The 27,984-nt window shown below is 51.8% G+C and overlaps 1 protein-coding gene across 29 annotated transcripts in view; it reads left to right on the top strand.

Moving 5' to 3' along the window:
• The window catches only part of HDAC4 (histone deacetylase 4), a 353,093-nt gene that overhangs the window by 237,737 nt on the left and 87,372 nt on the right, over positions 1-27,984 (top strand). For 27 of the 29 annotated variants that reach the window (XM_055291146.2, XM_063645833.1, XM_055291150.2 and 24 more), the window contains 5 exons: positions 4,114-4,235; positions 17,482-17,613; positions 22,180-22,292; positions 27,473-27,589; positions 27,673-27,871. In XM_055291146.2, the coding sequence (XP_055147121.1) occupies positions 4,114-4,235; positions 17,482-17,613; positions 22,180-22,292; positions 27,473-27,589; positions 27,673-27,871 (683 nt within the window). The remainder of the gene's footprint in view (positions 1-4,113; positions 4,236-17,481; positions 17,614-22,179; positions 22,293-27,472; positions 27,590-27,672; positions 27,872-27,984) is intronic. The other 2 variants (XM_063645840.1, XM_063645841.1) reach the window with 1 other exon arrangement.

Genomic DNA, 27,984 nt, shown 5'->3' with positions numbered 1-27,984 from the left:
ACCTCTGCGTGCTGCCTGTTGGAATCCGAATCACACCTGGGGAAACAGGCAGGCAGTTTCCTACAAAGACAAATGCCCGCCAACCCTGTGACCCAGCAGTGCTCCTTCTCCATATTTGCCCAAGACATATGAAAGCAAGCAACACGATGAATCGTCTTCTTACGGTCACGGTCACCAAAGAACCAAGCTCCCATCAACAGGGGAACGGCCGCGCAAACTGGGGCCCCTGCACACATGGGAATGCTACTCCGCAGTGACAAGGAACGGACCGCTGGTGCCTGCAACAGCTTGGGGGAGCCGCAGAGGCGCGGTGCCTAGACAAAGAGGCCACCCCCATGACTCCACTGATGGGAAATTCAGTCAGCAAAGCGAATCGACTGAGAGCAGACCAGGGCTGGGAGGCTGCAGAGATGGATGGTGCTGTGGCTTCATCAGGGCGCAGACTCTGTGGGTGTTTACATGAGTCAGCGCTTCCAGCTTTAAGACTGTTGTGATGAGATGGCACCTTCCAGTGTGGCTGCCACAAGCCACACATGGCTCCCGAGTGCTTGAAACGTGGCTGGGTCTGACCAGGACAGGCCGTAGGCGCAGAGCGCAGGATTTCAGACACTTGGTCTGAAGAAAGGAACTACGATGTCTTATTAATATGTTTATATTGGTTCTAAGTTGAAAGGATGGTTTTTATAATGGTTTAATCGAATACTAAAATTAATTCCACTCATTTATTTTTATCCATGTTAATGTGGCTACTAGGAAATTGTAAATGTCACATGTGGCTCCCATCATGTTACATTTCTGCTGGAGTATCCTGGCGTGTGTGGTTCATCGTTGTATTTCTTGGAAATCACTGGTGCGAATCTGATGAAAGGGCAGTGGTTCAGAATTGAAATGGTTGAGTTCGTATGAAGCTTTATTCTACAGTTAAGCCAGTGTTTAGAAGAAAACAGTATTTGCTTTTCCATCTTCCTCCGGAAGACAAGGATTGCCTTTAGGTGCGGCATCCGGGTTGGCCCCAGGGCCCCGTGGAGGCTGCACCTCAGCTCCTGGCCCAGCATCTGTGTCCCATCCCCAGGCTGCAAGAAATGAAAGGTTGAAAAACCGGAAGATAATTTCTGGTCAGGTGAGGTAGAGGGAGCGGCTCCGCAGGTTCTACCCTCAGGGCTCTATGGGGTGGCCAGTGTGACTGTGTGTGAGTGTGGAGTGGGCCGGCATGAGTGTGTGAGTGGGTGTGAGATTCTGGTGAGCTTAGTGTAAGGTGTGAATGTGGGATGTGGGTTATGGAGTGGGTTAGGTGAGTGTGGGGTATGAGTGTGAGGTGTGGGAGAGGTGAAAGGTGTGAGTGTGAGATGCGGGTGTGTGGGAGGCGGGCGTGAGATGTGGGTGGGTGAGGCATGAAGTGTGTGGGTGTGTGGGGTGTGGGTGGGCTATGTGTGAGGTAGATGTGGGGTGTGAGTTGGGTGTGAGTGTGGGGTATAGGCATGAGTTTGTGTAAGGTGAGGGGGCGTAGGGGGGTATAGGTTGTGAGGGGTGTGGGAGTGAGCTGAGTGGGATGTGGAATGTGGGTGTGACTAGTGTGTAGTGCAGGTGTGAGTGTAGTTGGGTGTGAGTAGTGTAGGTGTGTCAGGTGTGAAAAGTGAGATTCAGGTGTGAGTGGGTGTGAGTAGTGTGAGGTGTGAGTGTCAGCTGTGAAAAGTGAGATGCGGGTGTGAGGGGTGTGAATAGTGTGAAGTGTGGGGGCGAGTAGTAGTGAGGTGCAGGTGTGAGTAGTTGCGTGAACTGCGGTTGTGAGCTGGGTGTATTGTGAAGTGTGGGTATGAGTGTGTGTGTGTGAGGTGTGGAGGTGAGTAGTGTGAGATGCAGATATGGGTATGGGTGTGTGTGGGTGTGAATAGTGTGAGGTGCAGGTATGGGTGGGTGTGAGTAGTGTGATGTGCAGATGTGTTACTAGTTGTGTGATGTGCAGATGTGAGAGTAATTGTGTGCGGTGCAGGTGTGATTGCAGCAGGGATAGAGCTTCACTTATGCTCGCCCCTGCTGGATGCTTCTTCACGGAGGGCACGAGTGTGCGGTCTGGCCTGGGACCATGTGACCAGGGCTGGGCAGGTGTGACCAGCCCTTACGGTGAGGGCTGCCCTCTCCTGGTGTCTGGAGGGCAGGTGCGCGGTGGGGCGGGCCCTGCATGGTGTGCTCCTGGCGGTGAGCTGGGCTGTGCAGGAGGTGAGGTCGCTCCTGTGAGGTCTCTGGATCCATCGAGGTGGTCCAGCAGGGTGGCGCTGGCAGTTGGAGGGCAGGGCCCAGCCCCTCCTGCACCTGCTGCTCTGCTCGTTTTAAGATTTGACAGGAAAGTGGGGGTTTTAACACTGAAGGCACCTCAAGAGATCAGAACAGTAAGAGAAGGTCTGTTAGATCTTAAACCAGTATAACTTTTGCAACTCCTGCTTTAAGCAAATCCTACCGTTCAAATATAATAATTTTTATTCCATTTATTTACATGATTTATTATGTAAATACTGATCTTTTAACTCGTGGGATGCAAGTGCAAGTCACTCCATGTTTCCTATGAAGGAAAAAGTGAATGCAGAAATGGTCCCAGACTGTCACCTGGTGTCAAAGAAGTTTGGAATCAGCCAAGATCACATTCCCCATAGGATACAATCTGAAAATACTATTTGGTAGAGAAAGAGTGTTGCCCCCAGACCTTTTCATGAGATTGTGAGAGGATGGGCAGAACAACAGGGAAGAGAAGGGAGTCTTGCACAAGGACGCGGTCCCACTTGGAGGCCACAGCCCCTGCACAGGTGCAGACAGGCGTGTCCCAGCCCTGCAGTCCCAGCCTGACTGCATGGTGGAATTCCCCGGGAAACAGTGAAAAGCTGCTTGGGGTTGGAGGTGCGCCCTGAGCAGTGGGCGGGGTTGGGGCGTGGCCTGATGCCGCGCAGTTTTCCGGAGCTCCCTGAGCTCCTCCCATGATGCACGGCCCAGCACCCCACGGCCCAGGTGCCTGGGCTTGGCGCCTCAATTTTGTCTGTGAGTTCTCTTCAGCACATTCTTTGCACTGGTGTGCTTTCAAATATTTAAATATACACCTGTACCCATTTACAAGCTCCCATTCTTAATTCAAATAACTCCAGGTGCATTGGTGTGGCATACTATGTATTCAAATAGTCTAACCAATTCCAAATAAGTAAGTTGGCAAATTCGTTTCTAGTCATTAAGCAGATTACACAGTTTAAAGACTCAGAATTTATTCCACTCAGCACAGTGTTTTAAGCAAGACTGAGCTGTCAGTGCCCTCAGAAAAGGCCTTGTTGATGGTCATCTGGGTGGCAGCCCACATCCCCCTCCCGGCCCAGGGCCGACCTCCTCCCCATGTCCCTCCTCCGGCCATCCTCCTAGCAGACCATTCCTGTCTTGCTGCCTGGAGGGTGTGGAGTTGTACCCAGCTGTTCATACGGGAAGTCCCTTTCGTAGGTTAGCTCCCTGGGCACAGGGTATCAGTAGCTGCCACCCTGTTCCTCCCCCAGAGAGGGAGGTGACCAGGGTCAGTTTTGCTCTGGTGAAGGCACGGATGACGATGGGTGCCTTCTGCTGAGAGACAGCACCATGGGCTCCTTCTCTCCAGGTGGCAGAGAGAGTCCCAGACATCACAGCATTTGTTCTTAGACCGTTTTTTGCCCCATCTCGGCTGCCTATGAACTCACCTTTGATTCCTTATGCAGCAGCCTACTGTCTTCCTCTGCCTCTCCCCACCGGGGACAGGCTCTCTGAGTGGCCGGTGGTGGCCCTGGTAGAGAACCGACCAGGCTGGAGCCATCTGAGAGGACAGGGCCAGGTGGAGAACAGCCACCAGGAAAACAGCCAGAGGTGCTGCCCATCCCAGCCCCAAGCACCGCCGGCCCCGCAGAGGAGGATGTGGGCATCGGATGTTTGCTTGCTTGTTTAGCATCCTGTTTGTTTCCATTCAATTTCAGCTTGAGCCTAGGGAAGAGGCACGTCTTTTGAGGTGGGGCTGAGGTTTCAAGGGAAAGATCATCGTGTGTGGCTTCTCAGCTGCAGCGTGTCTGGGGCAGTGCCCTGGGCAAACTAAACCATCTGTCTTTGCCTTCTCTCCAGGAAAACGCAGCACAGTTCCCTTGACCAGAGTTCTCCACCACAGAGCGGAGTGTCGACCTCCTATAACCACCCTGTCCTGGGAATGTACGACGCCAAAGATGACTTCCCTCTTAGGAAAACAGGTCAGTAGCCCCAGGCATGCTGTGGGCCGGGAGGTCTCCTGCACAGGCACCTTCCATGCCACAAGCCACACAGGGTCCACCGCTGTCTTCCACTTAGAGAAGGAATCACCTGCAGATTCTTAAATATTTGCTCCTTTCATTAGAGCATCATTTTTAAAAGATATCCCTAAGCATTTCCTTATTATTTATTCCAAAAGAAATGAACCTCACGCATGTACACCACTGTTGAACACTCAAACTCACTTGGAAAGCACACTCAATTTAGTTTTCTTTCGGTGGTGTGTTAGATTTTGCCACACTGAGGGGCATCCCCGCAGTGGTCACGGGGTGAAGCAGTTCCTGCTGGTGGGCCATGTGCCGTCTGAAAGCAGGTGAGCCTGTGGCCTTCAGGGATGGCTCTGGGCAGTGCCAGCAGCATGGCCTTCCAGGTCCCCAGAGTGGGAGGGAAATCTTTATGAGAAAGAAATTCGCTATGTCCTACAGGGATATCCCAGCTGGGCTCAGAGTTACGTGCCACAGTTCTGTCCTAAGCCAAGGGAGAAGGACATTTAGGCACAAGCAGGTACCTGGACCATCTTAAAAGCAGGGAGAGGCGGCTGCAGCAGTGTCTGACAAGTCAGGACGGACCCTCTGGGACTTTCTCAGGGGCCACGGCAGTGGTTTTAGATAATGATTAGGGTGGCTGTGGGCAGTGCGCTGGGGTAGCAAGAAGGGCAGGGGCCAGGGAGTGCCTTCCAGAGGCTCTGCGCAGAGAAGTGGCGAGGGCAGGAGCTGGAGCAGGTGCTGAGGGCGGGCAGTGCCTCATCCCAGATGTGGCCAGTGGATCCCACAAACTGTAAGACAGTGTGGGAAATCCCAAGGCATCCTCCCTAGGGGGTGGCTCTTGGAGATGAGAGCCTAGGGGCACCACTTTTTCTTGCTAAGCAAATTCTCTGTTATCCAAAGGTTTCGGCCAGTTCTGGGCGGAAACAACGTACTCAGTCACACAAGGGCTTCTTCACTGGAGCAGTGAGGCTTTGTGAGGGGCTGCTGGGAGCCGTGTCAGGCCAGCCACGTCCCTGGAGCAGTGGGTCATATCAGGCCAGCTGTGACCCTAGAGGAGTAGGCCATATCGGCCAGCCATGTCCCTGGAGTGGTGGGCTGTATTGGTCTAGCTGTGACCCTAGAGGAGTGAGCTCTATCAGGTCGGCCGTGTCCCAGGTGGAGTGGACCATGTCAGGCCAGCCATGTTCCTAATGGAGTGGGCTCTGTTAGGGTGTGTTGAGACGGTGGTGTCCCTGGAGCAGTGAGCCGTATCGGGTCAGCCATGTCCCGGGTGGAGTGGTCATATCAGGCTGGCCATGTCCCAGGTGGAGTGGGTCATATCAGGCTGGCCATGTCCCAGGTGGAGTGGGTCATATCAGGCTGGCCATGTCCCAAGTGGAGTGGGTCATATCAGGCTGGCCATGTCCCAGGTGGACTGGGTCGTATTGGGCCGGCCAAGTCCCTGGAGGAGTGGGTCGTAACAGGCCAGCCATGACCTCCGAGGAGTGGGCTGTATCGGGATGGTGGAGACCCTGCTGGAGTGGGCCATATCAGGACGGCCGTGTCCTCTGCAAGTCAGAGGCACAAGAACCCCGCAAACATGGGTGCATTTCCATTTGGGCCATAAACCTTTATTGGGAAAAGTGAACCTAGAGCTTCTGCTGCTTTGAGTTTCATGGGTGTGAGCCTGTGGTTCTTACTGATGCTTCTACTGAGAATGGTCCTGGATTTCACCTGGAGAGTGCCCTAAAGCTCCACAGAAAGAACCGATTTAGAGATCAATATTTTTTCCAGAAAGGTTCTCTCCGGTAATATCAGGAGAGAATCTGTGGGCCGATTCTTACAAACTGCCCTCCAGGTTCCCTTTCTAGGGACTGATGCTATTATTAATCAAACTCCATCAACAAAACCAAAGTCCACGGTGAGTGGTGGGCCCTATGCTGGGAGAGAGACCCGGGGAATGGGGAGGCGAAGAACGTGCCTACCCGGAAGAACCCTGCCCCAGAAACTGGAACGATGCCGAGGGCGGAGGGTGGGAGCCCAGAGGTGTCGTCAAGCGCTGTGGGTTGGATCTGTGCTCACTCATGCAATAGCTCTGTGTGCCCTGAAACAAATGCCTTCCATTCCCCTGGCCTCCATTTCCTCATCAGCACAGTGGGTCTGCCCACACCCACATCCTCACGGCTGTGGCATGCACCCAGCCCCAGAGTCTCCTCTTGTCCTGGGAGCGATGGCTGTGGCACTCAGACTCCACAGCCATGGACCCAGGAGGGAGCGTCCGGCAAGAGCACCAAGCCCAGCAAGTCGGCCCCATGTGGGGACGTGCCTTCCCGGAAACACCCCATTTGGTGCCTTTCCACGAAGGGTCCCAGGAAAGGACAGCACACAACACCCATCCAATGAGGCCCCAGAGCAGTTCCTCAGCAGCTCCACACCCCAACTCGCAACAGCAAGCAGGGATGGGGGAGCCCTAGGAGCTGTTTGCACTGGTTCCTCCCCCATCCCAAACGTCAGCACTACCTGGAGATCAGCCTCCTGTTCTAAGAAACAGAACCCGGCATGAGTACTTCATAGCAAGGAAGGCTATCAGCATGGGAGACGGCACACTGTCACGGCCCTTCCCTGCTGTTCGCCATCAGAGGCCTTTCTCCCATAGGCAGGGCCCCCACCATCTCTTGTAGTTTCCGTGGCCGTTGGCTTCCTGTGCTGCCTTGTGTTTCTCGGGGGTGATTGGAAGCAAAGTCTCCAACACCTTCTACTGTGCTTCTAACCTTGTGATAGCACCACCCTCCAACTCCCCGCTTCCTTGAAAACGGAAGAGAGAATTCTTTTTTCACACTCCAGGAAATGTTATTTAGAAGACTAGTGCTCCAGAAGAACTTCATTAAGATTTGATTGCATTATCCGTTTTTAAAAAGACATCACTACCACATTAATAATATTAATAACATAAAGATTTCGAGAAAATGTTTAAACCACTTAAGAGAATAGTGTGTAGTTACACACCCTGTATCACCCTTGACACATCTGTCTACTTTCAAACCCGTGACATCGCTCATTCTAAGTAATTTACATCTGTGCTTTTCTGCAATAATTGGTAATATGAAACACGTCATTAAATTTTAGTTATGAAGTTCCTTGAATGAACTGAAATAGTCTTTAATAATTGTGATGTAGACTTAAATAATTATATGATTTTGACTTTGCATTAACTTATCCTGACCTGGCACACAGTTTGCCCATTTCTCCATCTCTAAAGGGCGATTGTATGACCTGTGAACATGTGAAAAGCTTTGCCACTGTCGTGAATTTCATCATCACCCCATGCATTTTTTGCATGTCCTTTGCTGGCTCTGCTGACGGGTCACACCTGTACCAGCTCAAATGTCTAACCTCCGTGGTGAAAGCAATGCAGTGACTCCTATTCTGAGCTTGGGCATATTCTGAGCATTCACGTCGCCTGTGCCTGTGGGCAGGCCCAGGTGCCTGAGTTTCTGCCCAGCTCCTTCACCCACCACCTTGGGACCTGGGGGAGCTCTTGAACCTCTCTGTGCCTCCGTTTCGTCATCTGTGAAATGTACCTTTAAATTGCTTCTCTCCTGGGGCTGTCATGAGACGTGAATGAATTAATATTTGCAAAGTCCTTCAAGTAGGACCAGACCAAGGTGTTTTCTGCTCTTGTTTCTCTACGCTGTTAGGGTGTTTTTGATTTTTTTCTCCATCCAATGACTGGTAACTGCCGGACCCGGCATCCCCCCACCTCCTTGCCTCCATGCCCACAGTTCAGGTAGAAACCAGCAGGAACCACTCACCTCCACTTAGGGAAGGACCACAGGGATGGGAACACCAAGATTTATACCAAAAATCTGGCCAGAAGGGCCCATCTTGCTCTGTTAGCTTTTCAGGGCTCATCTCCTGGCTGCTGGCTTGCCTTCAGCTGAGCGCCATCTCCCAGGAGCCTCCACCGCTGGGCTTGAGAGTCACACCCCTCTACCCGGGGCTTCAGGTCCAGCTCTTCCTGCCGGAGGCCCCGCCCCTTTCCTGGGAGATTGGCAGCAGGGGTGTCTCCACTTCAGAGGTCTACACCTCCTGCCAGATTTCAGCCCAGGGTGAGGTGGTGCCTGGTCCCTTCCCATGTCTGTGCAGCCTCAAGGCTCACCCTGACTTGGGTTTCTGCAGACTCATGAAGCCGCCAAATGTGTATTTTTAAATATAGTCATAAGAGACAGAACTGTGTGGATCACTGTCACGGACATAGGACGCTGGATCTTTCCTGCACTGTGTGGGTGTCAGATGGCTTCACCAGAAACTGATTTAAACAGAGCCTTCGAGTCCACGTTCACACTGAGGAATGGAGGCTTTTCCACTTCTAAAAGCAAGCAACGTTTTGTCATTTCGATGATGTCGAGGGATCTTATTTTTCCCCAGTAACGTCTTCATCGTGATCTTCTTAAAGATATTAGTCACCGTGTATTTTTTATAATGACTCTTAAATTTTCCCCTCATGTGACTGCGGATAGATGAAAAGAGGCCAAAACAACTGACTGTTGTCCAGCCAGCACAGTTCCTTCCCATTTGTCAGCAGCGTCTTGGACCTGAGCACTGAAAACAGTGCACTCCACAGCACTCCTTGTCCAGCATCCTCATGTGTCCCTGGGCACATAGTCGTAGCGGCAAACACTCTCTCCAGCATGCGTTGGGGCCTGGCTGCTGCCTGGGCTGTGGCACTGCCATGGATCGTCCTGGCTCTTTTAAGGAAGCAAAATCCCAGAGCTCACGTTCAGTGAGAAGTTGGTAACTTCAGCCTTGTTCCAGCATTCTCTAGCCTGCTTGATGGGGCTTGGTCTCCACAGTTAGGTGAGAATTGGGAGGGGGCTGGGCTGGTCCTAGGGACCAAGTTCTGATGGCCCCTGTATGGATCATGGATCTGGGCAGTCAGTCAAAGGTCCTGGGCTCCCCCTGCACTTGCCTCCCTGGTCAGGCTTGAAAAGTGTTCATCTAGCTCTGCCCCCCTCACCTGGGGCCTTCTGAAACCAGTCGCTCAAGGTCACGGCTGCCGGTGGGAAACATCCATCCATTGCTTAGATGTGCAGATAGGGTGGGTTTTCCTCCATTTGGGGGGGAAGCTGTCCCACTTGGTGAGGAAGAGCACAGGGCCTGTGGCCAGGCTGGCGCCCACGACACCATATCCTGGGCAGATGAGATGACCTCCCGTTGTGTCCGCCGGTCTGCAAGGTGGGGCGGTGGGTGTCCACTTCATGGCTTCATGGTTCTTTCATTAGTCAAGCCCCGCAGCTCGTCAATAGGCTCATGGCTTTCTCCCTGTGTACTAGTGACCTGAATAAAGTTACAAGTGTTCTTATCCGTGTGTAGAGTAGGCTCAGGGTACTGTGAAATAGGACAGAGTGTGTTTTCCACCCTGACATCCATCCCTGAGTTTGGGAAGGGGCTCTCTGTTTGCCTCTGACCATTGCTTGCCATCCCTTTTTCTAATGCAGTTTGCAGAAACTGCTGGAGAGGGGTGGGACCAGGAAGAAATGGGCAGTGCCCACACTTCCTGCTGCTGTATGTAAAGATGTAGTACATACTTCAGGAGGCGCAGCATGGTGAGACTTCCTGCTGCCGTGTGTAAAGGTGTGGTACATACTTCAGGAGGTGCAGCGCGGTGAGACTTCCTGCTGCTGTGTGTAAAGGTGTGATATATACTTCAGGAGGTGCAGCGCGGTGAGACTTCCTGCTGCTGTGTGTAAACGTGTGGTACATACTTCAGGAGGCGCAGCGCGGTGAGACTTCCTGCTGCTGTGTGTAAAGGGGTGGTACATACATTAGGAGGTGCAGCATGGTGAGTATCCCTTCAGCTGCTGCTGAGGCAGTAGCCGGTGGAATCCATTGTTCTTGAGCTGCCTTTGAGCAGACAAGAAGAGGGTTAACATCTGTAGTGCCCCCCCAGAGCCAGCTCAGCCGAGCTTCCTGCTAGCAGATAGGCAGCCTCCCCCTGGGATTCAGGGGCTCTTGTGCCGGGCTGGGTCCTCCATCAATTTCATGTTCTTAAAAAGTGAGCGTGAGTGTATTCAGAAGGTTCTGAAATAGGCTTTGTTGTGCCTTTCCAAAAAATTTAGAGGGATGGTGAGTATGGTTAAATATTAGGCAGTTTCTGTGTCAGGAACAGTGGGCCACTGAGGGCTCTGTGCCCCATCCTTCCAACTTTGACATCCATCAAACCTGAACTCCTAATGTGGAAAGCACCCCAGGAGCTCTTGAACTAATTGTTTTCAAATACATATTTTTTTCCACTGTGCAGTGGTAAAACGACACTGAGATTGACGGCAAATGAAATCTTTTCACTGATTTCTGTGTATCTGTTTCTGTGTGTATCTGTGTCTGTGTCTGAGCAGTGGGGGAAAGAGTGTGGGGGAAAGCACGCCACCTGCACGCATCACACGCGGCACCTTCTTTAAAAGAACCGTAGAAGTAATGCATGCTTGTATAACAAAGTAAAACACAGTCCACACACCCTGAATCTCACTGCCCAGAGATAGCTGCTGTTATTGGTGTGGTATGTATCTCTCCAGATATCTTTCTCTGCCCATGTATAGGGTGTGTACCTGTTTGTGTATCTGTGTTTCAGTGTGTGTGTTTGTGTTTCTGTGTATGTGTATCTGTGTATGTGTATCTGTGTTTCTGTGTATGTGTATCTGTGTATGTGTATCTGTGTTTCTGTGTGTGTGTGTGTCTGTGTTTGTGTGTGGGGTGTGTATCTGTGTTTCTGTGTGTGTATCTGTGTGTCTGTGTTTCTGTGTGTGTATGTGTGTCTGTGTTTGTATCTGTGTATCTGTTTGTGTTTCTGTGTATCTGTGTTTGTGTGTACCTGTGTTTCTGTATGTCATTTCTCTGTATCTGTTTCTGTGTATCTGTATGTGTATCTGTGTTTCTGTGTGTGGGATGTGTATCTGTGTGTGTGTCTGTGTATGTGTGTTTCTGTGTGTGTGTCTATTTCTGTGTGTATATCTGTGTTTCTGTGTATCTGTTTCTGTGTGTATCTGTGTCTGTGTACCTGTGTGTATATCTGTGTATGTACCTGTGTGTGTATCTGTGTTTCTGTGTATCTGTGTGTGTGTCTGTGTTTCTGTGTGAGGGGTGTATATCTGTGTCTGTATGTTTTTGTGTGTGGGGTGTTTATCTGTGTTTCTGTATATCTGTGTGTGTATCTGTGTTTCTGTATATCTGTGTGTGTTTCTGTGTTTGTGTATCTCTGTGTGTGTCTGTTTCTGTGTATCTGTTTCTGTGTGTATCTGTGTTTATGTATCTGTGTGTATATCTGTGTACGTACCTGTGTGTGTATCTGTGTTTCTGTGTATCTGTATGTCTGTGTATCTGTGTTTCTGTGTGTGTATCTGTATTTCCTTGTGTGTACCTGTATGTCTGTGTATCTGTGTGTCTGTGTGTGTATCTGTGTTTGTGTGTATCTGAGTTGTCTTGTTAACAAAAATACCCATTTTGCATTTTCTCCTCTACCTTTATTTTTAATTAATATTATATTGTGGCCATTATTCCATTTCTACGTATGAAGCTCAACGCCTTTCTCTCAAGTAGTCTAAGACATAGATGTTAAGTTGGACTGTTTTCTAGTTACCATTTTGCCAGCAACTTTGAGCAGCTTTCCTCACTGTGCTAGTATTTCTGTAGGGAACGTTTCTGAAAATGGAGCTGCTGGTTCAGAGAGTGTGTATATTCCAAAACATGGAGCAAATGATACCCCTCCCCAGCAGCCTGAGAGTCCATTGTCCCTACCCCTCCACGAGCAGGACGGGATGGGGTTGCAGTTCATTCTAGGCGATCTGGCGGGTGATGAAGATGGCGAGCCTGTTGGTGTTTGAGTGAGCAGCGCCGTCGCCGTCACTCAAGCGCGGGCATGCCTGTGTGCTTCCCCCTCCCCAGGAGCACATGAGCAACGTGCTTCAAGGTCGAGGGTGGCTGGTGCCCTGGAGCTGGGCAGCGGGGGCCGCCCTGAGCAGGCCCTGTCTTCAGAGCCACCCTGTGCCCAGCATCTGGAGCCACGCAGGGCATGTGAGGCAGTTCCATCAATGCTGAGTGGATGCTGTTTAGCGGCAATTCATTGACTTGTTCTCTTATGGGGCGTCGTCTTTTCTTGTTCCTTTGTAGGTACTGTTTATATGTTGTTTGCAATCCTGTGTTTTCATGTATTACAGGAGTTAAATTCCAGTCTGTCATTTATCTTCTTAGAATTATGTTTTTATTTATTTATTTATTTATTTATTGATTGATTGATTGATTGATTGATTGAAGCGGAACGTCGCTCTGTCGTCCACGTGAGACAACCTCCGCCTCCTGGGTTCAGGGGATTCTCCTGCTTCAGCCTCCCGAGTAGCTGGGACTACAGGTGCCACCACCACACCTGGCTAATTTTTTTTTTTTTTTTTTTTTTTGAGACGGAGTCTCGCTCTGTCGCCCAGGCTGGAGTGCAGTGGCGCAGTCTCGGCTCACTGCAAGCTCCGCCTCCCGGGTTCACGCCATTCTCCTGCCTCAGCCTCTCCGAGTAGCTGGGACTACAGGTGCCCACCACCACGCCCAGCTAATTTTTTGTATTTTTAGTAGAGACGGGGTTTCACTGTGGTCTCGATCTCCTGACCTCGTGATCCACCCGCCTCAGCCTCCCAAAGTGCTGGGATTACAAGCGTGAGCCACCGCGCCCAGCCGCTAATTTTTGTATTTTCAGTAGAGACGGGGTTTCACCATGTTGGCCAGGCTGGTCTCGAACTCCTGACTTCAGGTGATCCACCCACCTCAGCCTCCCAAAGTGCTGGGATGACAGGCGTGAGCCACCACGCCCGGCCAGAATTATCTTTTTATTTTTACCGAAGTAAATAAACGTACATTCACATAGACCCCCACGATGTTCATGACAGGAGAATGGCCGTGCCTGACTGCCTGTCCCGCCTGCGTTATTACAACGTGTGTCACGTTCACAGCAGAACCAGAGTCCACCTGGACTGCATTCACCTCGTAGAAATTTTTCCGGAAGTTGATCATTTTTTTTCATTTGCTTAGTTTCACACCTGCCTGCTGTTAATTCAGGCCCACATTTCAGCAGACCTAGGAGACCCTCCTCCGCACAGCAGGCCGCCTGGTGCTTCTGGCCCCACCGCCCGGCGTGTGTGAACGGTCTGCTCTCCCGACCTGGCCCCAGCCTCCTCTCCAGGGCTCCGTGGCCTCCTTTCTGCGACCTTGCCATCTTGGTCATGCACGTCTTCCAGTGGCTCTTGGAGAAGTCGTGCGTGGAGCATGAGTTTTTGGAGTCTTCGTTTGCTGGTAAATCTCTTTATTCTGTCGCACTCTTGGTTGATCAGTTGGGGACGGATTTCCTGCAGGGTTTTCAGGTCGTCTTCTTGCCCTCGATGTGGCTGTTGCCAAGTACAAAACTGTTCTCAAGGCCGAGCCTTTGTCCCCAGAGCTCTGAAGCAGTTTGGGATCCCACAGGTGGGGGATTCTTGGCCTCCGTGTCCAGCTCCTCTTCAGCTGGAGAAGTAAGTCTGCAGTTTCTGCTCTTGATTTTCTCCACCCTGCTGATTCTCTCCTCTCCTGGCGTTTCCAGTAATTTGTTGTAGGACCTTTGCACTCCCATTTTTCATCTTTTTATCCTTTTATTCCCCCTTCTGACAATTCTCAACTTTTTCTCCAGCCCCTTCCTTCTGCACTTTACTTTTTGTCCTCTTGTCTTTATCCTCTTTAATATTTCCTTTGGTGTCACTTTAGGATTTCAGGGCAGAGCAGCTGGAAGCAGGTAACTCCTTCTCTCTGCAGTTCTGCCTGCACGCCCTGTCCCACGGCGATGTTCTGTGCATTCTCTGCTGCTAAATCAATGGGTTCTTTCCTCGCTGGCTGCTGGACATTGCATCAGGCCCACAAAGAAACTGCGCTCCACACTCGTGCCAGGTGCACACATGTCCCCTCTGTAAACCCGGCTGCTAAACAGTTAAAGCATTCCGGCTCTGAGAGCCGCTTCACCTGCAGCTGACTCTCGGGATGTTTAAGTTGGGAGGAGCGAGCCTGTGTCTCCATCAGAATTGCTTCTGGCAGAAGGATGAAGGCACCTGCTAGGCGTTGGGCACTGCGTTGAATTTTAAGGTTGTGATTGGAATGTTGTATCGCCTTAATTAGTCATTTACTTGATTTGGCTTCAGGAGCTCCCTGTTCCCTAAGGAGCAGACGCTGCATTTGGAAGTGCAGTTGGCATCCTTCCTGCCCTCACCCATACTTGGTAGGGGCAACTCTTCCATGAGGCCTCTGGCCTGATGCTTTGGTTCTGTCAATGTACCTGCAGCCCTCTTAGGGGTGGAATCCAGTTTCTGCAGTTCCTCTGCCTGGCCACGTCATGCCTGGAATGAGTGGAAGGCCTGCGAGGTGGTGAAGGGGCTGCTGCACTGAGCCAGTGCACGTGCAGCCTCGACCCTCACCGTCACCAGGTGCCGGTTTACCCGCATCTTCCACTTTGGCTGCCTTTGACAGAATTATTGGAGTTACAGGCATTGTGCAAGCTTTAAGACACATGCATTTGAAGGGCCGAAATTGTAGGTCCCTATGTCTTAAGTCAATCTATGAGATGCCCGGCCTGGAAGTAGTGAGGGAGGGCAGGAAGCAGGAAGGCTGGCCACCCTGAAAGCAGGCAATGAGCCGGTCCTCATGGTGTGCAGCTCCCCCGGCTACCTTCTGCCCCCTAGGGCTTCTCTGTTCTCCCCAGGAAGGCCACTTCATGTGCCCTGGGCAGGCTCCAGCATCCCCCTTCTCTCCTAGTCCACATGCTGCTGCTCAATCCCTTCCTCCAGCCCTGCATCCAAAGCCCTGCTTGTCCGATAGGTTCTGCGGGGAAGTCAGAGTGCTGAATAGCCCACGGGGCAGGGACGAGTGGAGGCCGCAGCCTCATGCCATGCTGTCTTTGGCAGTGCTGGCATGGTGTCCTGGAGCCTCCTGGTCAGCTGCAGCCACCCTGCAGGCAGAGCCAACCAGGGACGTGCAGTCGGCTAGAATCAGGGAGCCCAGGCAGGTGTGCGAGCTGGGAGGCAGAGGATAAACAGGTGAGGGGACAGAAGAATTCCAGATGGTGAGAAGCCTGCTGTGAGGAAGACAGGGCAGTGGGGCTGTGAGGAAGACAGGGCAGTGGGGCTGTGGGGGGTCGGGGCAGCCTTGGGAGGGGCGTGGAGCAAAGGCATGTGGAAGGGGAGGGGAGTGGAGGGAAAGGATGGGGTGAGGCAGCCACCACGGGGCTCTCCTCGAGAGTCTCCTGCACAAGGAGTCTGGAGTCCCCAGCAGGGCTGCGGAGGATCTGCCGCCCGACTGATGACCTGGTGGCAGTGTGATGACCCCCGCAGGGCCTGGGGGAGGCCGTGAACTGGGCTGCAGTACCACAGCCAGTCCATGTAGCCTGGAGTGGCCACGTCATGCCCGCCTCCCGATGCCATGTGTCCCACTCCACGTGGCAGGGCAGCCACCGAGGAAGAGCTTTCACACAGGGCCAGGGACCCTGTGCTCCTCTGTGGGCGCACACAGCCCCTGCCTCTCAGGAGTCAGAAGTGGCTCCTGCCCCAGGCCCGGGGAATCCCTGCAGGGCCCACGTGGGTTTCAGTGGAGAGCTGGTGGTGGGAGAAGAGGAACTGTTTTCTTGCCTAGTCATCAGCTGGGTTTTTTGGCTTGGCTTTTTTGGTTTGGTTTTGTTTTTTGAATAATGGCAAGAAACCCAGTGTGGAAATAGAAGTGGAGCATGTGAATCTCCGCATGCCTCGGTCGGTTGTGTTAGGCACAGAAGTGTGCCCTGGTCAGTAGCCCATGGAGAGGCCGGCTTGTGGCTGAATCCGTCATCTGTCGTCATCCAGGTCCCCCATGCCACAGCACAGAGGCGTCGCTCCCTGCAGAGGCTTAGAGTCTGGTACCTTCTCACAGTGCCTCCTTGGTCTCTCTGGGAAGGCTGCTTTAGGGAGCTTGCTTCTCCCACATCCTTCCAAGACCTGCAGCAAAACTGTCCCTGACTCGAAGCCTTTTCCAAAGTGGAGAAGGTCCTGGGCTGTCTGCACGTCCCAAAGAATGAAGTCATGTTGGTCCCCATCACCCAGCCACATCAGTCCTGCTTCCAGGAGAAACTCCATCTCATTCCTTGTTGCTCTGGAAGCAGTGCACTGCCTGTTCCAGAAAGATTAAGAACAGCAGGAGTGCTGATTCTTTAAAAAGAGATAAAATCTCCCTAATTTGCAAATCTACAAGTGGTAGAATCTTGAAAGTAGCCAAGTAAAACCTCAGAACTCAAAGGCCCGTGTGGCACACGTCTCCGTGGCAGTATTCTTGGCGCCGTTCTGGACTCTGAAAGCCGATAACCTCTCCCGGGTGGGTTTGGGGATTTCTTTGACTCCAGTTGCTGCCTTTAGATCCCTGGTGCTTCCCAAGGCGGGCCTCAGAGGTTTGGGTTCCAGATGCAGATGAGTTGGGGACCATGGTGGGCTGAAAGGTGCAGATTCACGAATGGCTCTGTCCATACAGGCAGAGCTGTTCACAGAAACAGACCCACACCCAGTACCTTCGCCCTGTGGTCAGATGAAAGGTGAAGCTGGCGCAGGTGTTGGAATGGGCTCTGCTGAACCTCACCGGGTTGGGGTGGGGACAACAGCCTCATGCTCTGGAGGCCTCACTGACTGACACAGCTGGGGCGATGCGTAGGCGAGCAAGAAAGTGTGCAACGTGGACACCACCCTCACATCCCTGGGCCCAGCCTCACATCCCTGCCAGTCTTTCTCTGATTTTAGAGCAACACAGCTATAAAGATAGGGGTGTATTATCTAGAAGAGCATGGTTATGAGACATCGCCATTAAGTGACTTCATACCTCGGCAACCTCCTGCCACGCCCAGTAAATCAGCTTGTCAGTCCTGTTTCCATCTCCTGGTAAACACAGTGGTGGCCTGATTCTGTGAAGACAGTGCCAGCGCTTGCATAATGCTGTGGCCACAGAAGTTTATCCAAAGCACCGGATACGTTTTATTCGTTATTTGGGACTGATGAATGGGAGTTAGAATCCCCTGCTGCGTGAGTTCCCTGCGCTCTCCCCTGCAGCAACACAGCGGTGTTGAGCGAGTGCATATTTTTAAAAAAACCACCAACAGGATAACCTTGAGCCAGTGGTGTCTGCCTGGCTGTAATGACATCTCCTTTTTGTGCAGCTTCTGAACCGAATCTGAAATTACGGTCCAGGCTAAAGCAGAAAGTGGCCGAAAGACGGAGCAGCCCCCTGTTACGCAGGAAAGACGGGCCAGTGGTCACTGCTCTAAAAAAGCGTCCGTTGGATGTCACAGGTATGTCGGCTGAGCAGGTACACCCGCCCCGCTGCCCTCTCTGCCAGGCCTTCTTGCCATAGGCAGTTTCTCTCAGGAGCTTCTGAAAACCCACGTGTCTGCCCGACACTGTCAACCCCCAGTGTGGTCCTGTTCCCATGGCGCTGGAAGTGCCAGGCCTGGGGGACCAGGTTTGATGACTCCGGCACGTCTAAGCCGGGCCCTGCTCCTGGCATTAGTGACTCAGAGCTGGTTCTAGTTGGGCTCAGGTGCACAAGGATGCCCCAGCTTGGCACTGCGGGAGACGCATTCAGGAGCTTGAGTTGAGGCTTCTCTGAAGGTGGGTCTTAACCAATCCCACCCTAGTAGTGGTGAATCGCGTGCCCTGCCCTGTTCCGCTGCCCCTGAGCAGTGTCTGAACCACCGGGGCATTTGAATGTCTTCCCACGCCAGAGCACCCATCAACTGAGCAGGAAGGGGAAGCAAGGAGTGAAGTCGCTTCAGCTTGGCCCTAGTGACGTGTCACGGTTGGCCCCATCTAGTGGTGTACACGCAGAAGGACAAGACTGGGCAGAGCCCCATCCTGAAGGCTCACCCGCCCCTCTTGAGGGCATATCCCCATCCAGAGGACCACCCATTCCCAACCACCACCAGGGTACACCCCCTCACCCCACTGCTCCTGAAATCACAGCACCAGGATAAAGGAGCTGCTTGAGGATGGCCTGGATAGAGGGGAGGCAGTGGACATGTTTGCACAACAGAAAGTGTTCGATTTGAAGGCCAAGGCTCATGGTAGCTGGTCTGTGAAAGGCACAGTTCCACTGAGCAGGCTGTTGACCTAGGGAAGGCTGGGAGGGGCTCCTGGTGCCATGCCCCGTGTGTGCGAGCATTGGCATCACACAGGGACTCTGCTTCAGCAGTGAGGTGAGAGCCAGACCTCCCCGCTAAATACAGGGTCCTGCCTGCTTCTCGTGCCCTGTCCCCTCTCTACTTTAGGAGTTCTTAACCCTGGTGTAAGGGTCTGGGTCTGAATATTTGTGGATTTCTATTCAAAGTATCTGACATCTTCATGCCCAGGGGGAACTCCATATGTGTCATTTCTGATGTAGGTTTCTTTCCTCTGGCCATGTAGTACACACAGACCTTTTCTACAGCAATCAAGAAATGTTATAATCTAAAGTTTCACTAAGTCTAACTGACCGGGGAAGATTCAGCTGAAATGAGGAATCATGTGAGTTAAAAGCTTTCAAACTCCAATGCAGCCTTTTGTCCTATGAGCAGTGCCTTGCTTGGCCAGCTCTAATGGACACGTGAACCTTTGCGTTTTTTTTTTTTTTTAAGTGTGCAGTGGGTGAGACGGAGTCTTCAGCAAGCTTCTTCTGAGTGTTAAAGCTGGTGTTCCTGTTGTCACCCAGTGACTACCGAGTGCTGTTTTTGAGTCAGCACTGGGCTGGGCGCAAAAATAGTGAGACAGAGTCCTTGCCTGGAAGGAGCTTGTGATGTAATTTGAGCAAGCAGCACATCACACGTGAGACCATCCAGGAGCCATGTGTGACAGTGCCTGATCAGTGCTGTGCTCACCCAGGAGCCATGTGTGACAGGGCGTGATCAGTGCTGAGCTCACCCAGGAGCCATGTGTGACGGCGTGATCAGTGCTGAGCTCACCCAGGAGTCATGCGTGACAGGGCGTGATCAGTGCTGAGCTCACCCAGGAGTCATGCGTGACAGGGCGTGATCAGTGCTGAGCTCACCCAGGAGTCGTGTGACAGGGCATGTTCAGTGCTGAGCTCACCCAGGAGCCACACGTAGCAGGACATGATCAGTGCTGAGCTGTGGCATAAAGAGAGCCCGTGCCGAGGGACCTGGGAGCTGGGAGATAGCATAAGTCACTCTAAGCCAGCAGAGCTCTGCAGAAGGTGGCGTTTGCACTGGGACTTGGCGGGTGAGTGGGACTGGGGCAGAGAGGCAGAGGGTTGTGCATTTCCTGGCCAGCACTGGTACCAGGGAGCTGCCACTATGGGGAGGCTGCTCTGAGTGGAGCTGATTTTCAGAAGACAGGTATTAGGGGTTGTAGGCGGGGTGGTCCCACACGGAGCAGTGGAGCCGATTTCCAGAAGACAGGTATTAGGCAGGGTGGTCCCATATGGAGCGGTGGAGGCAGTCGTGGTTCTTGGCAGAAAGAGAGCCAGGCGGATACTCTGCTTTTTCTCAGTCACTAATTAATTGGGTGTCTACTGTAGAGCACAAAGAAGAAAATGCATTCCCATACGCACTCTGTCCAGAGTGAATCCTGCTCACTCTGCACTTTCCCGCAGCCTGTGTTCTGCGCCTTCCTCACAGCCGAATTCTCTCACTCTGCACGCCTTCCCCGCAGCCCGTGTTCTGCGCCTTCCTCACAGCTGAGTTCTCACCATCTTCCTGCGCCATCCTGCATCCTTCTCCACTCAATTTCAGCCACACGCATTTTGTGCACCTCCAGTGGTGTTCCCGTTTTGCTGATCTAAGTAATACTATGAAGATTATGCATTTGTATGAATTTTCTTACACCTATTCCTGGGAGTAGAATGCAAAAAAATAAAATTAACCTCATTGAGTTAAAAGTGGGTGGAAAGTTGCACATATAATTTTTACCACCCCAAAAAGTTGTCCAGACTGCCCAGGCACGTGCATGAGGGTATCTATCTGACGACACAGCTAGGAGGCACCCATTACAGGAAGATCTGCTGGATCTTGGTGTGTAGCTGGAGACAGCTTGACATCAGAGAGCAGGGGTCTAGGGCGGGCCACGGTGGGCTGCAGGTGGGGCAGAGATGGGAGAGTTGGAGGGGCCTGGAGAAGGCGGGTCCTGCTTTCTTGAGTGAAATGCGAACACTGGCTCAGCCCGGGTGGCATTCTCAGAATGCCCACTCACAGTGCAAATAACATGACCTCGGCAGCCAGAGAAGCCTACTCTGGAGTTAGTATCTGGTGGAAGTGAGAGAGTGAGAAGGCCAGGGTAAGAAAGAGGATGGGGTAGGGTCGGGACCCCGTCCTGTATTCATGCTCAATGCCTGGGACAGTGAGCCGACCCCACATTCTTTTGAGCTCCAAGAGCCATGGGGAGCGGCTGGTGTAGGGCTTCTGGGTGGACACAGTGGTTTGCCCTCGGGAGGTTTAGACTGCCCTGCCATCGAGGGCAAGATGTACCCAGGGTGTTCCTGGGTGGGCAGTGTGGTCAACAGAGGAGGCGCGCCTTCACCACCCAGCCGGGTTAACTCTGGTATGCAGACGGCCCTGACAGTTCCCTCAAGCCCCGTGGCCTGGGACGAGTGATGTTGCTGCTCTGTGCCTCAATCTCCTCTTCTTTGAGGAAGGTGTCATAATGGCACCTTCCTCAAACAGTGACTGAGAGATGGATGAGCTAATAAAGGCAAAGTTTTGAATCAGGTCTACCAGGTTGGGGGAGCTGTGGGTGGCTTTTCCTGTTCCCCCACCCTCCTCATCCTCCTCACTGTGGCTCGGGGCTGTATTTGCAGAGTCAGCACCTCCAGCAGGCGTGGATACCATGTGAGTCAGCATGAGTGGGCACCTGCATCTTCGTGGGCTCCAGGAGGACCCGGGCAGCAAGCAGACCGTGGAGGAGGCTTTGCTGGGGACGGCTCCGTTGAGGGGCTGCTTGGGGAAAACGTCCCTTAACCTCCCCTCCAGGGCCCCCACAGTGCCCCTTCCTTCTGACCTGTATGCACTGCGCATATGGGTTGGGGTGAGGTTCTGAGCACCCAGAGTTATTGCTGAACAGCAGACGCCTAGAGTTCTCGAGGCAAATAGGTCACGTTGTGTTTTCTTTGGAAAGCTTTAACCACATGATGCCATTGTTAAAATGCCATTAAACTAAACATATGACAAGCATCCCACGGTGGATGTGTGTGCCCAAAATAGCAGCAGGCCCCTTCGGAGGTGAAGGGATCTTTGGATTGGACGTGGCCCCTTTTGGAAGTCACATTCAGTCAGAGCGGAACCTGGTCTCATTAACCAGGGTCAAGCCACGCAGATGGTTAAAGATCCTCTAAGACTGTCCAAGCGTGTGTTTTCCAGTAGCACGGATAGATCTCAGGAGACACTGGCTATATTTTCCCTTGGTTGCTTGCTGCTCTGTAGGGAAAATGAGAGGATTCAGCTCAGAGTGAACACTAATAGTAGGTTGCTTTATTTTGAACTAAGCTTTTTACAGTGAGCAGAGGAAAGCTGACCTTTTGCTTTTCAAAGTCACGTAGCTTCTGCATTTCCTGGTCTTCTGTTGTTAGGTTACTAATAAGTGTTTAAGGATTTATCTTTTTGGTGTTTAAAATTGTCTTGAAAATCAAACGAGGTATAAAATTGGTAACGTACATGTCCTAGAAAAAGGAAGTCAGTGGCAAAACTGGAAAATCAGAAATCAGCGTCAGACTTTCTTTTTCGAAACTATGGCCATGTTCTTTTTGTTGAGACTTCTGCCTGTCACCAGCTAACGAGCAGGTCCGTGGAAGGCACCGGGCATTCGGGCCACAGGTCAGCACGGCCCTCCCTCTGCATGAAGTAACACTCACCAGGGTATTTCTGCCTCCGCAGACTCCGCGTGCAGCAGCGCCCCAGGCTCCGGACCCAGCTCACCCAACAACAGCTCCGGGAGCGTCAGCGCGGAGAACGGTATCGCGCCCACCGTCCCCAGCATCCCGGCGGAGGTCAGTGTGAAGCGTTTGTCCTGTGTCCCACGGCTAGAGTTGGACTCGGGATGGATGGGCTTGAAATGACACCACTTTGCACTTGCCCTTCACTCTTCACCTTCCAATTTGGGGTGAGGGAAAGTGGCCTGTGAGCCATCCTGAAAAGGACGCAGTTGGAGGTTACCCTCCTGCCTTCCTCTCATCGCAGACATCTCCTTTCATTATGAACACGCTAGTTCCAGGCACGTCGGGGACAGCCCTGAGCCTGGTCCTTTCTCCTGACCTCTTCCAGAGCAGATGTCACTAGATGGTGTCCCAGCACAAGCCCACGCATGGCAAGTGCTCTGGGTGGACAGGACCCTGCTGCCCGGCTCGCTGTGGTCGCCAGTGCTCTGAGGGTGGCTGAGAGGCCATGGGCACATGGGTATAGTTGCTAAGTGAGACTTAACGTTTTTTATTTTGTATTGAGAAATACACAACACGATGTCAGCCAACAAACCATGTGTCAGGGCTGACTGGAGCGTCACCCGTGGTCAGCATGGCAGGGCCAGCCAAAGCCACAGAGCGGGGAGCTTTTCCAGGCATCATGGGAACGAGGCATCTCAGACCGCAGAGCTCAGCACCCCTGGTACCCTGCCTTCATCAGACCCCAAGTGGTGCCACAGTCTGGGAGGGACATTGGCAAGCTAGAGAGGAGTCAGGGGACGCTTGGAGTCCCTGGGCGGGAAAGATGTCAGAGACACAGGAGCCGAGTGGCAGGGCGGGGAAGAGTGGCGCCCAGGCTGGCGGAGTCGCACCCTGACCATACCCGGAAGCTTTCCAGGGCAGCAGGTCCCAGGACCTCGCTCCGTGTTCCTTGAGCTCCTTTGCGCCCCCAGCTTTTATCCCACATGTGTCCCGAGCGCCTTGTGCCAGGCCCAGGGACAGAACCAGGCAGGCAGCAAGGACCTGCCCCACACTCCACACAATGCCCCACTGAGGAGGAGAGGCCACCCCCAGAGCACGGGGAAGAAGAGAGAGGCAGTCCCACAGGCTGAGTGGTGCCCTGGGCCTGGGTGGGCCTGACCGTGGGGCAGGGGTGGAAGGGATACGCTTTAGCAGTGAGTTTTCTGATGAGTTGAGCTGGAAATGCTGTGTCTGCTTCATGGGGCAGAGTTATACTGAGTGGGAGGTTCTTTCTGAATTCTCTCCAACTTACAGAAGGCTATAATTTATTAAATATAGTTATTGACTTTCCTTCTTAAATATTTAGAAATGAATCCTGCCCTTCCGAAGGATTGGCAAATCTTAGCTGGGATACAGAGGCATGAGTGTTTAGCATTTTCATTTGAAATTTCAAGACCGTTTATGTATAAACATTTTTAGAGACTAGAATTACTGCTAGGAACGAATTTTGCAGTTTGTCTCCAGGCTGTTTTATCCCCATTTTCTCTTATTCTTTTTACTTCATACATCGATTTCTTTTATTACCTGTCTTCAGCCTGCCAACTTCAGTACTTACTTAGATGATTAGAAGTTTTAATGGTCCTCTGTATGGCTGTGGTCATAGCTGAGGTCTACCAGTAATAAGCCTTGTAATGCAACCTAGAAATTACTTCCTGCCCTGAGGTTAACACTGGTTGCATCTTGTTGATTGTGGTCCTAGATACACGTTTTTATTTAAAATGGGGCACTTATGTACATGGTAGTTAATATTGGAACAGTGCCTTGTTTGGGTGGGTCTGCATCATTCCAGTTCTGTGTTAATTTTTACAAATCGTGATACATAAATGAAGCTACTGGAAATTAATAGAACATGTAGAAGGAGTTACAGGAAATACCAAGAGGTGCCATTGTTCATGTTCCACATCAGATGTGCATTAGAGTGGGCACGGGCAGCCTTTGCATGTTGGATCACACCCAGGTGCCCTTTCTGGGTTTCAGTATCTCTAGAGTTGGGCAGATCTCTGAGAACGCCTGTGCTTCACGGCCAGGGACTGGCTCTCCGTTCTCACATGGTGCAGAGTCTAGTGAGCTTGCCCATCAGAGGGGGTGTCTCCAGTGGATGGGGGCGTCGGGGGAGCAGGGGCCTCCCAGCCTGGCTCTCAGCACTGCCTTTTCTGTTCACCGTGGGGCCCCTAGAAACACTACTGTACCTTGAAGGCCCCCCGGACCCAGGGAAGCCCAGTGTGCCGGGCACCTCCTCCTTTCCAGAGCCAGGGAAGCTCAGAGTGCCGGGCACCTCCTCCTTTCCAGAGCCAGGGAAGCTCAGTGTGCCCAGCACCTCCTCCTCTACAGGCCAGGGAAGCTCAGTGTGCCGGGCACCTCCTCCTTTCCAGAGCCAGGGAAGCCCAGTGTGCCAGGCACCTCCTCCTCTACAGGCCAAGGAGGCTCAGTGTGCCAGGCACCTCCTTTACAGGGAGGAGGCAGGGCTCAGAGAGTTACAGGAAGCCGTCCAGGTGCGTAAGGGGACAGCTCCTCTGTGGCCGCTGCTGCTGTTATTTACATGTGTGCCTGGATGCTCTAACTTCAGGCCCACGGACTTTGCCTCTGAGCACATCCTAAGGTGCGGTCCAGGGGGCTCCAGCCTCAGAATGCCTCCCGCAGGGCTCAGCCCTGAGACAGCAGATGCCAGAATGCCCTGCGATTTCTCAGGTGGACCAGTCAGCATCTCCAAGGAGCAAATTCTCAGAAGCCTCCTTTAGTTCCAGAAATGGGCTTAAAAAAAAACCTTGCTTACAAAGGAAATGAAAACTTTGCAAACATTAGAACATCTCCTTATTTTGTTCCCAAATGATAACACAAGCACAGTTTTGCTTTCCTGGAAATCACAAGCATTTTCTCTACAGCATAACTTACTGATAGTTCTTTAACTTTTGAGAAAAAAAAATTGTCTAGGAAAAATGTTTTTCTCAGCAGCCCTTTAATCATTCCTTATACAATGTAATATGTGAGCACATCTAAAGGGAGTCGCCGGGTTTCCTCTGGGGTGAGGTGCGCCGTGGGTTTGCTCCTGAGTGAGAAGGCCAGGCTTTCTGTTCTGTAGGAACAGCCTGAGTGTAAGTGTGTGTCAGGAGACGCATTTCTTCCTATCCCCACGGGCCAGTCGTATGTCTTTGGGGAAATGTCTCTTCAGATCCTTTGCCCACTTTTATACGGTGCTTCGGGTTTTGCTGGTGAGTTGCCGGAGTTCCCGCGTGTTCTGGATACTGCTCCCTTGTCAGATGAATAGCTTGCACGTGTTTCCCCTTTCCGCAGGTCGTCTCTTCACTCTGGTGATTTTCTTCCTTTGCTGTGCAGAAGCTTTTTAGTTGAGCAGAGTCCCAGTTGCCTGTTTTCATTTTTGTTGCCTGTGCTTTTGAGGTCTTAGCCATAGATCTTTCACAATAGCCAAGAGGTAGAATCAACCTCAGTGTCCTTCAGTGGATGGATAGACCGAGAAAATGTGGTGCTGTACACAGTGGAGTACTATGCAGCCATCAAAAAGGATGGAATCCTGACATTTGCAGCAACATAGATGGAACTAGAGGCCCTCACGTTAAGTGAACTAAGCCAGGCACAGAAAGACAAACATTGCATTTTCTCATTCATCTGGGGGAGCTAAAAACATTGCTGTCATGGAGGTAGAGAGTGTAATGGAATCTGTTATCTATTCATTATTAATGTTAGTTTCTGGCAAGGGGATTTCTACCTGCCAAACCCCACTAACTAGCATGATTACAACATTTATTCCTTCTCTTTGTTTGCCCATTCATTCAGCAGACATTCCTTGAGTAGCTACTGTGTAGGGGATATAGTGGTGATAAACTATTGTCCTTTTTAGCAAAACACGTTCATTCTGCAAGCAAAAAGGTGTTAAATATCACAGTAGTTCAAGTCCTTGGAGACTGTTGCTGCTGACTCTTCCTGTGTGGCCTTCTAATCTTTACTCCTGGCTTGTGTTTGCTTTATCCAAGCCCATTCTTTAAAAGGTACATGATCTATAACCTGTTTTTCTAACTTAATGTGTCATAAACAAGTGTCCAAGTAATCAACTAGATTGTTCCCAACCCCCAGAGCATCCTGGTGTGCAATGCCCCTCCGTTCTGTTAACACCAAGGTGTCGGGGAAGCCGCATAGCTCTGCCGTGCCTGCTGGGTGCTCAGCCGTGCAGCCGAGGCTTCATGGGCATCAGTCCATCTCCTTATTTCTTAACGTTACATCCCACGAGTGGAGCTCCAGCATCAAAGGTTAGACAGATCTGGAAGGCCTTTGACATAGATTGCCAAATTGTCCTTTAGAAAGGATGCCACTGACTGATTTGTAATCCACCTAACAGTGTTTGTGGTTCCTCTAGGCCGAGATGGTATTATCATTTTTCAAAAGTGTTTGCCAATTTGTTGGGTTTCAAAATACGTTTTTAGATGACCATGGTGTCTTTTCCTGAGCGCCTTCCCCTTCCTGAGCTCTGCCGTCACTGGTCTTCACCGCGTGCTTTTCTCACTGTTAGTTGTTTGATTTGCAAGCTCTGTGCTGACCCTCATCTGCCTCATACGTGGCCAGTATTGTCATCATTGCCCGCCTTTCATAGAAGCAGTTGTTTTATGATTTCCTCTTTACTTTTAATTTTTGTGGGTACATAATGTATATATTTATGGGGTACATGAGATGTTTTGATACAGGCATGCAATGTGTAATAATCACATCATGTGAAGTGTGGGGTGTCCATCCTCTCCAGCGTTTATCCTTTGTGTAACAAACAATCCGATCATACCCTTATAGTTATTTTTAAATGTACAATTAAATTTTATTTCCTTTTTGGTGTCTGCCTTTGATGTTACGTCTGGAAAGACTTTGCCAACTACAAAAAGGCATTGTAAACTATATTATCCTAGAAACTGCAAAACGGCATTGTAAACTATATTAGCCTAGATTTCCTTCTGACTGTTCTGTGGTAAATAATCAAACTGAATAGAAATCAACGAGATGATGCTGGACAAGGTGACGGAAGAACTCGTATCGGGAGGAGGAAACGAGCTGTGAATTGTGCTTTCATGTTGTGGTGCGTGTTGAAGTCTCATGCTCTCATTGCTGTCTCATTTGTTACTTGTATGTTTGCGCTCATATATCGGAATTCAGTGCAGGCTGCCACAGGTGTTTTCATCGTTGTTTTTCTTGGTGTATATTGCTGATGTTTGGCCGTGACAGATTGTGATGGTCATCGTGTGTTCTGTCCCCAGACGAGTTTGGCGCACAGACTTGTGGCGCGAGAAGGCTCGGCCGCTCCACTTCCCCTCTACACGTCACCATCCCTGCCCAACATCACGCTGGGCCTGCCTGCCACCGGCCCTTCCGCTGTAAGTCAGCCCCCGTGGGGCCGTGTGGCATGGGGTGGCGGTGATGGGTCCTTCCACCCGAGCATCCCGGCTGTGCTTTCCAGGGCACGGCGGGCCAGCAGGACGCCGAGAGACTCGCCCTTCCCGCCCTCCAGCAGAGGCTCTCCCTTTTCCCCGGCACCCACCTCACTCCCTACCTGAGCACCTCGCCCTTGGAGCGGGACGGAGGGGCAGCGCACAGCCCTCTTCTGCAGCACATGGTCTTACTGGAGCAGCCGCCGGCACAAGCGCCCCTCGTTACAGGTGAGCACAGATGGGCCTGGGTGGAGCCAGGCTCTGAGGCTGCCCACACTCTGGATGGTGCCTGGCCCTCCTCGCCTGCCTTTGGAGGAGACAGGAAGGCATGCCTGTCCCAC

Source organism: Symphalangus syndactylus, chromosome 8 (assembly GCF_028878055.3).
Source record: "Symphalangus syndactylus isolate Jambi chromosome 8, NHGRI_mSymSyn1-v2.1_pri, whole genome shotgun sequence".
In the NCBI taxonomy this organism is placed as follows: domain Eukaryota; kingdom Metazoa; phylum Chordata; class Mammalia; order Primates; family Hylobatidae; genus Symphalangus; species Symphalangus syndactylus.
Note: the sequence above shows the minus strand (reverse complement) of the source record. Positions and strands in the feature narration are given on the sequence as shown.